At 53.6% G+C, this 13,227-nt stretch overlaps 1 protein-coding gene and 1 pseudogene across 10 annotated transcripts in view; one reads left to right on the top strand and one right to left on the bottom strand.

Annotated features, from left to right (window-relative positions):
- Positions 1 to 13,227, top strand: part of ZSCAN31 (zinc finger and SCAN domain containing 31) — a 37,686-nt gene that overhangs the window by 21,889 nt on the left and 2,570 nt on the right. For 3 of the 10 annotated variants that reach the window (XM_059399655.1, XM_059399653.1, XM_059399648.1), the window contains 5 exons: positions 4,844 to 5,315; positions 6,246 to 6,396; positions 6,874 to 7,972; positions 8,895 to 8,975; positions 9,982 to 10,752. In XM_059399655.1, the coding sequence (XP_059255638.1) occupies positions 4,935 to 5,315; positions 6,246 to 6,396; positions 6,874 to 7,673 (1,332 nt within the window). In that variant the 5' untranslated portion in view covers positions 4,844 to 4,934 and the 3' untranslated portion in view covers positions 7,674 to 7,972; positions 8,895 to 8,975; positions 9,982 to 10,752. Of the gene's footprint in view, positions 1 to 2,674; positions 3,928 to 4,843; positions 5,316 to 6,245; positions 6,397 to 6,873; positions 7,973 to 8,066; positions 8,097 to 8,894; positions 8,976 to 9,981; positions 10,754 to 10,799; positions 13,224 to 13,227 lie in introns of those variants that run through there. The other 7 variants (XM_059399649.1, XM_059399657.1, XM_059399654.1 and 4 more) reach the window with 7 other exon arrangements.
- LOC132018810 (U4 spliceosomal RNA) lies at positions 4,021 to 4,088 on the bottom strand (annotated as a pseudogene).

Genomic DNA, 13,227 nt, shown 5'->3' with positions numbered 1-13,227 from the left:
GTGAGCCCGGATGCCTGCGCTCTGTCACAGACCGTCACCTCGAATCTTTAATCCCTCCAGAGCTGAATTCTAGGCTGCTGCTGGCTGCATACAGACCCATTAACCCGTAGCTTCACTGCACTTGCTGCTCTGTGTGTCTGTTTCTGGTCCACTGTCATTTTTATCTCGTATTTATGGCTGGTCATGTCCTTTTCTTCATCTTTTTTTTTTAACATATCTCCTATGGGGCGCCTGGGTGGCTCAGGGGGTTAAAGCCTCTGCCTTCGGCTCAGGTCATGATCCCAGGATCCTGGGATCGAGCCCCACATCAGGCTCTTTGTTCCGCAGGAAGCCTGCTTCCCCCCCTCTCTCTGCCTGCCTCTCTGCCTAATTGTGATCTCTGTCTGTCAAATAATTAAGTAAAATCTTTAAAAAACAATACAAAAACATATCATCTCCTAATGTTTGGAACCAGTTGGTAATTAGGGGTAACCAGCTGTGCCGTGTTACTCTGGAAATCTGAATCCAACCTTCAGATTGTTACTTTTGAGCTGCCATTGGGATTTTCAGGGTTATGTCCCTCATGGGATCTAGAGGTAGGCTTCGGCACACATTTGGAAGGTCACCGCAGATCCTTTAGTCTGTCTTGAGCTTTCTTGAATATTTCTTCCAGGATTTTAACTACCTCCTGAATATTGGCCCATGTATTCAGTGCTTTATTTTGTTTGTCCTATTTCTTCTCTAAAAGAGGATGTTCAACTCATTAATACTGCGTTGCTAAGAATACCAGGTTAGTAATTAGTTTAGCAGTTGCTGTGGGCCAGAAACTGTTCTGAGCTTTTTTGTTTTTTTATTTCTTTTCAGTGTAACAGATGTGCTGAGCTTTTAATATGCATTTCGTTATATAATTATCACAACCATCTTCTTTTTTTAAAAATTATTTTTATTAACATATAATGTATTATTTGCCCCAGGGGTACAGGTCTGTGAATCGTCATGCTTAAACATTTCACAGCACTCACCATAGCACATACCCTCCCCAATGTCCATAACCCAACCACCCTATTCCTACCCCGCTTCCCCCAGCAACCATCAGTTTGTTTTGTGAGATTAATTGTCTCTTATGGTTTGTCTCCCTCCTGATCCCATCTTTTTTCATTTTGTCCTTCCCTACCCCCCAAACCCTCTGCCCTGCCTCTCAAATTCCTTGTATCAGGGAGATCATATGATAATTGTCTTTCTCTGATTGACTTATTTCACTCAGCATAATACCCTCTAGTTCCATCCACGTCGTCACAAATGGCAAGATTTCATTTCTTTTGATGGCTGCATAGTATTCCATTGTGTATATATACCACATCTTCTTGATCCATTCATCTGTTGATGGACATCTAGGTTCTTTCCATAGTTTGGCTCTTATGGACATTGCTGCTATAAACATTCGGGTGCATGTGCCCCTTCGGATCACTACATTTGTATCTTCAGGGTAAATACCCAGTATTTACTGGGTATTTGTGGGTGATTGCTGGGTCTTCGGGTACCTCTATTTTCAACTTTTTGAGGAACCTCCATGCTGTTTTCCAGAGTGGCTGCACCAGCTTGCATTCCCACCAGCAGTGTAGGAGGGTTCCCCTTTCTCCGCATCCTCGCCAGCATCTGTCATTTCCTGACTTGTTGATTTTAGCCATTCTGACTGGTGTGAGGTGGTATCGCATTGTGGTTTTGATTTGTATTTCCCAGATGCCGAGTGATGTGAGCACTTTTTCATGTGTCTTTTGGCCATGTGGATGTCTTTTTTGCCGAAATGACTGTTTATGTCCTCTGCCCATTTCTTGATTGGATTCTTTGTTCTTTGGGTGTTGAGTTTGGTAAGTTTTTTATAGTCTTTGGATACTAGCCCTTTATCTGATATGTCATTTGCGAATATCTTCTCCCATTCTGTCAGTTGTCTTTAGTTTTGTTGACTGTTTCCTTTGCTGTGCAAAAGCTTTTGATCTTGTTGAAGCCCCAATAGTTCATTTTTGCCCTTGCTTCCCTTGCCTTTGATGATGTTTCTAGGAAGAAGTTGCTGCAACTGAGGTCGAAGAGGTTGCTTCCTGTGTTCTCCTCAGGGATTTTGGTGGATTCCTGTCTCACATTGAGACAGGAATTTTATCCATTTCGAGTCTGTTTTTGTGTGTAGTGTAAGGAAATAGTCCAGTTTCATTCTTTTGCAGTCACAACAGTCTTCTGAGAGGGGTGCTTTGGTCAGTCCTACTTGAGAGAGGCTGTATGATATGAACATTGCTGTGCAGCACTGTTTCTCTAAAGACGATTTTAAAGAATACATTCTACTTGGTTCACCAGAGGATGCCAAATTGCACATAATTGAATTGAGCAAGTAAATAAAACATTGGGAAAGATTGATCCATAATTTCGTGGCAAATCGCCCATGAGAACAAACGGGAACTTCTCAGGCAAGGCCAGGGCGCTGGGAGGGGACTCAACACGACAGGCCAAGCAAACGAATCCTCTTGGTGTTTTGTCATGGGAGGTATTTGGGATCGGTATTAGGGTGGTTCCTGGTTGGAGTGGAGACAGACAGGGGAGGCCTGGTTAGGAGCACTGGGTGATGCATACAGATCCTGGGAGCAGGGGTGGCGTGGGGAGAACAGAGAATCTCTCTGCCCGTGCTTCTTCCCTTCCCTTGCCACAGCTTGACGACATGACGACTCCGTTACTGATCCTGAGAACATCCCTGCAGCCCTTGCAGCGGGCGGCACCGGCTGGGACCGAGGGTAGAGACAGGGCTCTCAGGGGCACAGACCAGGAGGTCAGTCCTAAGCCCAGCAGCGGTGGGGGAGCAGCACAGCAGCTGAGGCCGCCCCACCCGTGGCCGTGGGGCTCTGAGGAGTCTGCCTTGTGCTCCATAGTTTTTCAGGAGCAGAAGTCGTGGCCCCAGAATCAATCACACGACAGTTCGTGCCTGTGAATCTAACCCCATGGGAAGCCACACTTTCAGTAATAACAAAATTCAGTGCAAGCTCATAGTTAGGGATTCTCAGATTTACAGGCTTCTGGACTGAATACTCAAAAACACTGACATGCAGATTCTGCGGTAATGAGTGAAAATGGTGCGGTTGTTGGCCTTGGACACTGGCAAAGAGCAGGCTCCACAATCTTGGTTAACTCTCCATGCTCTCAACTCTGTAACCTAATTTTACATGAACATTGCACGAACGTTTGTCTCTCCCCCTGGAAACGCCAGGACGGCAAGGGCCGGGTCTGCTTCCTCTCGCTGCTGTGGGCAAGGCACCCCACACTGTGCCGGGCGTCTGCTGGACACACAGCATTTGCCTGAATGGAATGAAGACATTTTCCCACAATGGAGCATCGCTGAGAAACTTCTAAATTCTCTCCGACATTAATCATTTATTAACACAGGCTGAAGTCATATATGAAATGCAAATTCTACCACAAAAGTGAACTACGAGTGTAGCCACCATTCAGCCTCCCAATGTCAGTGCCACAGCCCTGCCTATACTCCTACCATTTCCTCTCCGAATCGCACTCTCTCTCGTACAGATCTACTGCGGGACAGTGAAATACAAGCCTCGCTGCCCCTCACTTTACAGTAGAGTCTAGTCTGAGCAGCTCAGCCCAGCGTTCGAGGCTGTTTTCTGGTTCGGCGTATCTTTCCTCGCCTGACTTCCACACGCTTCTGCCTGCACCCAGCCGTGTGCAGTTGGGCCCGCAGGACTCCTGTGCGGTGTGACCGTAAATAGCCGAGGTCTGTCGTATGCTTGGCCTGTCGTGTTGAGTGCCCTCCCAGCGCCCTGGCCTTGCCTGAGAAGTTCCCATTTGTTCTCGTGGGCGTCGCTCACACGCGCCTGCTCCCAAGCCACAGTCGTTCCCTGCTCCGAACCCAGTCGGAATTACTTTTTCTACTCTCCGGGGCTCGACACGTGGGTGAGTGCTCTCTGATAGCCCTCGTCTGATCGAACCGCTGGTCGTGCGTGTCCGGTTCCTTACCTGATGCCTTTTCCATCACTATTTGTTTCCTTTCTGTAAGTATTTCAATTAGCAATAATCGTGCCTCATTGGCTACGATACTGCCACTGCACAAAGCTCTTTCTGTAAGTATTTCAAATGGTACAAAAATGAGAAAAAATACAGTTTTCTGTGAATGTAAATGGCCTTTTCTCTCTTCTGCACTTACCTAATCCTTCCCCAGTGGCCGCCCCTGTGCCGTCAGTTTTTCGTTGCCCTGATAGCGTGGTATAACAAACAGCCATAAATCTTTGGTGGCCAGCAGCAATTGGCATTTCTTTATTTTTTTTTTAAATTTAATTTAATTTAATTCCTTCAGTGTTTAGCCCATGAATCTGTGGGGTTGAGCTGACCTGGGCAGGACTTACTTGTGTATCTGCAGTGCCCTGTGGGTCTGCCAGGCAGTTCTGCAGACCTCATCCGGGCTCGCTCACGTTCCTGGGGCGGAGCAAAGGGGACACTCCATCTGCCCTGCAGGGGTGACGGGCCCTGTCCCACACGCCTCCTCCATCAGGAAGCAGATGCTCCTTGCAGTTGTGGAGGGCAAAGGGCAAGCCAGCTACCGAGTCACACGAGTACTTCCCTAGCCTTTGCTCGTGTGACATTTGCTGGTGTCACCCTGGCCAAATCTGGTCACGTGCTTGAGCACAGACTCACGGGGGGGTTGGGGGGGTTGTACAGGAAAGAGGGAAGGATGGGGGCAGCTGGTGGATGCTGCCATGCGCTTTTCTCCAGATGCTACACCCGTAACCTAGACGAGAGCGTGAGTCATTGTTCTGTCCTTCACTTGTCCCCACTTTTTAATTTCCATTAACATGTGACGTTTCATCATCAGGTGTGTCTTCTAAAGAAGAACACATCAGGAAATCTTAAATGAGGTTCCTCTTGACCCCCAGCTGGAGTGAACCTTCTGAATTCACCCTAGAATGGCTTCAGCAGAGGAGCAGGAGGGACTGAAGATTGTGAAGGTGGAGGAAGACGTGATCTGGGACCAGGAAACCTGCCTTCGAGAGAACAGCTTTTCTACCCAGGAGGCCTCCCGCCAGCTTTTTAGGCACTTTTGTTACCAAGAGACCCCTGGGCCCCGAGAAGCGCTGAGCCGGCTGCGGGAGCTCTGCCGCCAGTGGCTGCGGCCCGAGACGCACAGCAAGGAGCAGATCGTGGAGCTGCTGGTGCTGGAGCAGTTCCTGACCATCCTGCCCGAGGAGCTGCAGGCCTGGGTGCGGGAGCAGCAGCCGGAGAGCGGGGAGCAGGCGGTGGCAGTGGTTGAAGATCTGGAAAGGGAGCTTAGTGAGCCCAAGAACCAGGTGAGAGGGGGACACGGGCTCCCAGACACTTCCCAGACACGGAACAGGGCGAGTTTGCGGACGCAGGCAGGTGGCTGCGGCCAGTTCTCGGGTGCCGTGGAACCGTCTGCCCCCAGCCTGCACGGCTTCAAACCCGCAAGCATTGTCTCGTATTAGGAAGCCAGTTAGGGGCTCTCCCATGAGGTTGCGGTGAAGATTTTTTTTTAACTTGAAGTCTGTCTTTTCCAGTCCTGTGGGGATGGGGTGATCTAATCCACTCTCCTGAGGTGGGGAGGGAAACTGAGGCACAGAGCAGCAAGGCCCTACAGGGAGTCAGGACCCAGACGCCGTGAGGGGGTGCAGCGCGGGGGTAGCAGGGTTCTTTTGGGCTTGCTCGTTTCAGCCCCAGGCGGCGGGGAGCCGGGACCGGTGCACGGGCTGCCGGGATGGCTTCCCTCCTCCATGGACGTGGGCAGGGGGCGCAGTGCTCACTGGCTGTTGGCAGGGGGCTTTGTTCTCTACCATGTGCGTGTGCGCTTAGGGCTCACTGAGTGTCCTCGCGTCCACCGGCTTCCCCGAGAGAGACCGAGGGAGAGGGAGGATGAGGAGGGAGCCCCGGCGCTCCATAGGACTTGGTTTCTGAGGTTGTGGACTGTCACTTCTGCCCCAGGTTCTCTTCTGTAGAAATGAGTCACTAAGCGCTGCTTCCTCTCCAGAGGGGAATTAGGGTCCACCTTTCTAAAGGAAGGCGCGTCTAAAAACTTAAGGCAGCGGTTTAAAGCAGCATCAGCACGCCAGGCCACCGTTGGCATGTGGGGTCGCACTCTGGGCCTCTCGCTGTGCCGTTCCTCTAGAGTGTTTCCTGTGGTTGCATGCGATGTCCTTCACTGAGCGTTAGCCGGGGCTCCTGGGTCCCGTCTCATGAAAGCAAATGTCCCTACCTGCCTTCAGGCCCTGGCTCACGAACATGGCCCTTCTGAGACGCTCTCAGAGGATGTGCCGCATTTGAAGGCCAAGCAGGACTCGGTAGCCATCCAGCTTCAGTCCATCGTGACACAGCTCCAGGGTGAATCTTTGAGTCCCCACAGACTCGGAGAACGAGGTAAGGACGTGGCTGGGTCCCCTCGGGATCTCTGGTGGCTCTGCAGAGGGCAGCAGTTACGGCTCTGGACTCTGGGGTCAGTTGGCCTGGGCTGGCCCTTAAACACTGCGTCTTAGTAGCTCTGCGACATTGGGCAGGTCAGGTAGCATCCCTGCACCCTCAGCTTGCGCGTGCATGGGGCAGAGAGTCACAGTCCCTCAGTCACGGAGTCGTGTGGACGTGTAAGAAATTAACACAGGTGAAGCGGGAACAGCACCTGCTCACACGTGCTCTCGGGAGCCTCGGCCCCAGCCATGCCCACGGTGCTGCCGACCCGCCCTGGCCCGGCCTCCTCGTGTAGCCCTTCTGCCCTTCCCACCTCCAGTGTTGTGTTCTGGGAACGTGTGTGTGTCTCGGGGCTCCCTGGGCCCCCTCCTGTGGTTGAGCTCTTTCCTGAAGGGAGAGAGGTGACGGTGTTCGGCGCGTGCATTCTCCCAGGTTGTGAACCTGTACCTGAACGCCAGGAGCTGGCATCGAAGCAGGAAGTCTTGAAGGAAGTGGAACACTTTGGAAACCGCAGACTGCCCGGAGATGTCCCCGTAGATTGTAAGTACAGAGAACTTTGTGCACCGCAGAGCAGAGCGGAAAAGCAGAGGGGACAGGCGGCCGGAGAGAGAAGGCACAGGTGCAGTGAGTGTGGGAAAGGCTTTACTCAGAGCTCAGTCCTCGTCCAGCACCGGAGAACCCACACGGGGGAGAAGCCCTACGAGTGCGAAGAATGCGGGAAGACCTTCAGCCAGAGGTCGGGCCTGATCGAGCACCAGCGGAGCCACACCGGAGAGAAACCCTACAAGTGTAAGGAGTGCGGCAAAGCCTTCAGCGCCAGCAACGGCCTCATCAGACACAGGAGGATCCACACGGGGGAGAAGCCGTACGAGTGCGAGGCGTGCGGGAAGGCCTTCCGCCTGAGCTCGTATCTCGCGCAGCACCAGAGGATCCACACCGGGGAGAAGCGCTACCGCTGCCCCGAGTGCGGGAAGGCCTTCAGCCAGAACGCGGGGCTCTTCCAGCACCTGCGCGTGCACACCGGGGAGAAGCCCTACCCGTGCGGCCAGTGCGGCAAGCGCTTCAGCCGGAGAACGCTGCTCGTCAAGCACCAGAGGAGCCACACCGGCGAGCGGCCGTTCGCCTGCGAGCAGTGCGGGAAGGCCTTCGGCCACCACTGCAACCTCGTTCGGCATTTCAGAACCCACACGGTTGCCAAGCTGGCCTCACTCCGTGCACCCCCAGACCCTTGAGTGGGGCCGTCTAGGAAAGGAAGATTTTCGGGCGGCGTATTTTGTTTTTACCAACTTTATTCTGCTTTGGAACGAGGAGCTTGTCTGCAGCCTGGGCTGCGTCTCCGCGGTGACTGTGGGTGTGGCAGTTGCCTGGCAGCCTCGTCCTCCCCGACCCTCGCTTCATTTCTGAGGATTTCCCTAAAAAGGGACCAAAAATTACCTGGAAATAGATTGGTATGGAGGGGCTGTTCTTGAGTGATACTCAACACCGCACAGCTCTGCAGGACTGGTATCTGTGCGTACTCTTCAAAGGCCGGGTAAGTTCAAGGGATATTCAGATGGGAGGCTTTTTCTCCCCCTGTAAAAGTTAACCTTTTTTATTTTTTAAGATTTTGTTTATTTATTTGACAGAGACACGGCGAGAGAGGGAACACAAGCAGGGTGAGTGGGAGAGGGAGAAGCAGGCTTCCCGTGGACCAGGGAGCCCGATGTGGGGCTCGATTCCAGGACCTGAGATCATGACCTGAGCCAAAGGCAGATGCTTAATAGCTAAGCCACCCAGGCGCCCCAAAAGTTAACATTTTCAACACACTGAAGTGCTGGGAGTAAGACTCCTTGCCTTTTGCATGGGGGACCATTGCCTGGGTCTCCCCAAGGACTGTGGTAGATGATCTGTCCAGTGCGTCCATCGGAAGGGGTGGCAGCATGGCCTTACCCGAGCTGGGACACCTCCATCCTGGCGGTTTGGAGAGGTGAGCCCTTGCTATCCAAGTGCAGGTCATTACCGTACTGAAGGCCTCTGTTTGTTACAGATGATAAGGGGACGCTTGAAAACACGCACACTGTAAAACGCTTTCATTCATAGCCTTTCTGCCCAAATCACCCCGCCCCCACCGCAGCCCTTTTGGAGGTTAGTCGGGGGCCCTTGTAGGCAACGTCCTGCGACTCCGTGAGTAGGAGCAGCTGTGGAGACCACCAGGCCTGGGCCTTGAACTGTCTGAGTGACACACGGGCTCTGGCTCCAGACAGTCTGGGTTCAGATCCTGCTCCACATGTGAGCTGGGTGACTTTGCATGACTTATTCAACCTGTCGTGCAGTCTCCCCCTCTGTACCGGGGGGTGATTAACTGTGCCCTTCTCATGGGGCGCTTGAACTAGAGATTTCAGCTATTTTAATTAATAAGAAAGCTAATTTAAACAGATATTAAATTAATGTAAACTTTAAAACATTTACTGCAGTGCTCTGCAAACGTGCGCTCGGATTTATGAAGAGATGGTCCCATCTGAGGAGCGGAGGAGGAGTTTCTGGGACCGACTGGGGTAATAAATGTCTCGGCTCATATACTTTCCCCGGCACCAAAATCCGAAGCCGGACTTCCTGAGAGAGGAGATAAAAGTTCAGCTTAGAAGTGTACTGTGCTAAACCTTTGTCTTAGGAGTTGATAAAAAGTTAGAAGAGTGCGTGTACATGTGTGTATATTTGGCTTTCCTTAGACTTCAGGGACCACAGCAAACAAAACTCTTTAATATTCCTCGACTGTTTTATTTGTGAATAGAACAATTAGCTGAATTCAGATTATTTGGAGTATGTGTCAGATTTTAGAGTAGCTACAAATCAGTTGGGATTTTCTTAAAACAGAGTCTATAATTCAGAAGCTCAGAACGGAGGCCAGGAAGCTGGATTTTCGGCCAGCTCCCTGTGCCCCCGACGCCGCTGCTTCCAGAGGCGCTCCCTGAACGCGGATGTGGTGCTTCAGCTGTGCGCGCCTCTTCCCAGCAACAGCCCCCTTATCCCCGCATCCTCCAGGGACAGCAGCATGGGACCCTGAACCCATGCTCCCCGCGGGAAGGCGAGTGAGCTGCCCCCGAGTGCAGTCGGCCGTGGGTTTGAGAAACCGCGGTAGCTACTTGTCCTCTCCGAGCGGGGCTGGGAGGAGGGGTGGGCGGGGCAGACCTGCTTCTGACCACACTGCAGACCACGGGCCTCCCCCACGGCCCTCCGTGCGGCCGGCGGGCATTCAGGACATGAGGTCTCTGCTGCGGTGTCCTTCCCCGCCGCGGCAGCACAGACCACACTCAGCTCCAGCTCGGTCCCTCCGGGCGCTCAGCCCCCAGTGCTCAGCCCCCAGTGCTCGCAGCTGCTTCCCTTCTCCCCTCCTCGCTGAGGACCCAACAGCCACAAAAGGAGAAGAGCAGAGGGAGGAGAGGCCTCCCCGTGGGGTGGGGCCGGAAGAAAGGCCTGAAGGGGCGGTCCTGCCGCGAGGAGAAAGTTGAAGGGGGAATTTGGGAATGTTTTATTTATTTATTTTTGTGGATTCTCTTTCAGCAATCTGGTTCAAATGTTGCCTGGTGAACTGGAGAGACTGGGGGCTGTGGGGTCTCAACTCAGCACACCCCAAAGATGTCAGCAGAGGCTTTTGGTCTCCTTGTGAGGAAGAATTCAAGGACAGACCTTCAGCACAGCAGAGGAGTGTGACACAAACAGGAAAGTTTACTAAAGCAGAGTCCACTCGAGACGTGCGAGCAGGCCGGCTTGAGAGAAAGAGCTGCCTTCCTGAGTTGGAGTTTTGCCTTTTGTTCTTAAGGGAGGGACATACTCATTATTGGAGGTGGGCATTTCTTGCAGCAGGATTTTGTGCCTTTTTCTTATTTGACCAGGGGTTTCCAGGCGTGGTGCCATTGTGGGCATGTCTGGTGGGATCCGGCTTCTTGCAGATACTGCCTGGACGGGCCTCTGACTCCCCACAGCTGGCCATGGCCTCCTCCTTGGGATGTGCTGAGTTGAGACCCCAGGGCCCCTGGTCTCCCCGCTGGCCTCCGGGCATCTGTTTAGAGCCTCATTAACTGCCTGCTCTAACAGTTTCAGTAATATTTGTGAAGAAAACATTAAAGACTCAATTTCCTGGGACACCTGGGTGGCTCAGTTGGTTGAGCAGCTGCCTTCGGCTCAGGTCATGATCCCAGAGTCCTGGGATCGAGTCCCACATCGGGCTCCTTGCTCAGCAGGGAGCCTGCTTCTCCCTCTGCCTCTGCCTGCCATTCTGTCTGCCTGTGCTCACTCGCTCCCTCTCTCTCTCTCTGATAAATAAATAAAATCTTAAAAAAAAATTATTTAAAGACTCAATTTCCAAATATCCCCTTTATTAAAATTAGTCATAAAATAACACTATAATTTATGAATCTATTAATTAGTTATTTTCCATTTTCCAATTAGAACATGGCCTGTTTGGCGCAAAGATACCAAAAGAGACAGCAGAAACAAACCAAATGAAACCCAGAGTGTCTTTGTGAGTGTTCGTTCCTCCCCAGAGTTGGGGGCTTTCCTGATTGCTTAGTCTTACAGCTGGCTTTCTCTCGTGGTGTGCACAAAAGATACTCAGACCTGACGGAAGAACCCTACCTGGCCCGTCTGAGACTCAGATTATCTGTAAATTAGGAAGTACTTGCACATAAAAGCGTGTATGCATTATTCAGAAAGCCTGCCGCGGTTCTCTGTGGGCGGTTGTTGCTTTTCCAGTGGTTTTGAAACATGGTTCCCTGTTCCTTTTAGTCTCCGTTTCATTTGCAGACTACGGCTTGAGTCAGATCTAAGGATATTCGATGTGGATCAAGAGAGTGCTGCACGTGTGTCTCATATGTGCTTTGGTTTTTCCCAGCAAGGCCCAAGACCACCGAAGGTGCTCAGGACACTGATGGCCTGTCCTTATGTGTGCATCCCCAGACAAACCAATCCTTCGTTTCCTTTGAGGTGGGAAATCCTGTGGGAGAGCTCGGCATCACGAGGAATATTCTCATACACTTCCGCGAGGCTCTCAGTCTCCTGAAAGCACCACGTGCCTAGAAGGAGCACGTGTCCCTTCTCTTCTCATTTGAATGATTCAGTCTTTCATTTTTTCAGTCAAAAAATTTTATTCCAGCCTTATATCAATAACATCAATTAGTATAACACCAAATTAAGACAAACGACCCATAAACTACCCCCCAGATTAGTCCCACCCAGAGAACATGACCAGTAACCCTCAACAGCTGAAGTCAGGGTCAGGTCTGGATGTCCGCAGAGTTCAGTAGGTACACCTCTGAGGGGCCATGCTGGTTCCACGCACCCATTTCCAGACGACCCCCAGGTGTTGGTAGGCAAGTGACTCAGATCCTACAGCTGTGCCAAGAAATGTTGATGCAAAATGAACAAACCTTTTAGAATTTCTTTTAAAAAGGGAGAGTTTTTTATTCAAACCCAAGTGAGGGCTACTGCCCAGAATACCGTGTGCATGACGAAGGGAGTGCTCTGGTGAGGGGGCACTTGGTGTAGGGCTAGATTCAGGTTTTTACAGAAGTTACAAATCATTAGACAAAGGGCATTTCAGCAACCTGCAGGGCTTGTGTTCCTGTTTTAGTGTCCGCAGGCTGCGCGACTCACAGCAGCCAGGGACGTCCGTCCATGCCTTTGTGTTCTGAATGCTCCTTTTGGGTTATTTTCTTTAGGGAGGCAGATGTACAGACTGCTGGGGCTAGAAGCAGAGCCCGCGGCCCGAGGTTTGAACGGGTCTTCTGACCTGGGTAAATGTTGGTGTAGAGCTTCCCCAGAGCCCAGGGGCAGCGCCCACACGCAGGGACGGGTGGACACTTGGGGTGCACCTCCCAGCAAGGGGGTCAGGCTGAGGGAAGGGATGAAACAGCCGCCCGCTGAGCTTGTGCACTGACCGCACAGTCGCCCCGCGGGAGGAAGGCGCGCGTGGTTCCCGCTGGCCGTCAGAGCCGCGGCCCCGCGCTGCGGCGGATACTCGGCGCGCCGGGGGCCCTCGTCTCCGGTTTCCTGCTCGGTGCGTGGAGAGTTGGCGTCTTGCTCCCGCGCACAGGAGGCCGGAAGACAGCGGGGCGATGCCCCCGACTCACCGACTCATTCTCGCGGCGTGGAGGGCGGGCAAAGGCCGCGCGGGTCTCTGGCAGGAAGTCCCGTTCTGCGGGGGCGGACGCGGGGCGGGGGGGATTTCTAGGTCTGGGAGAAGCCGGAGCAGCCGCGAAGCCGCCTGCAGAGTGCCCCGCGCCGGGAGGGGGTCGGTGCGGCCTCGGCGGACAGGGTGCGGCGTTCTGGCGGTGCGCGCTCGGCGGGAGCCCCCTTCGGCCGGCGTCAGTGCGGTCTCGGTCCTGCGGTGACGGCGCCGAGCGCGGGGGACCCGGCAAGGTAAGCCCCGCATCTTGGGCCTGGTCCCGACGCTTCTGCTGCCGGTGGCTGGCGCTGCGCTGGTGCGGACCACGGCCTAAACCCGTGTGCTCCTGAGTCCGCCTCCGGGAGAAGCGCGGCGCGCTCGCGGCGGGACTGGCCCCGGCCCGGGTTAGCGCAGCGTCGGTGGGCCGCGGGGCCCGTGCGCGTCAGGCTGTAGTCCCGAGCACGGCCGCAGGCGGCGCCCGCGCACCATCCCGGCGCATGCGCGTCCTCCCCGCCCCGCTGCTCCGAGGCCGCGGGGCCCGTGCGCGTCAGGCTGTAGTCCCGAGCACGGCCGCAGGCGGCGCCCGCGCACCATCCCGGCGCAGGCGCGTCCTCCCCGCCCCGCTCATCGGGGCCACGCGGTGA

This window comes from Mustela nigripes, chromosome 5 (genome assembly GCF_022355385.1).
Source record: "Mustela nigripes isolate SB6536 chromosome 5, MUSNIG.SB6536, whole genome shotgun sequence".
NCBI lineage: Eukaryota > Metazoa > Chordata > Mammalia > Carnivora > Mustelidae > Mustela > Mustela nigripes.
Note: the sequence above shows the minus strand (reverse complement) of the source record. Positions and strands in the feature narration are given on the sequence as shown.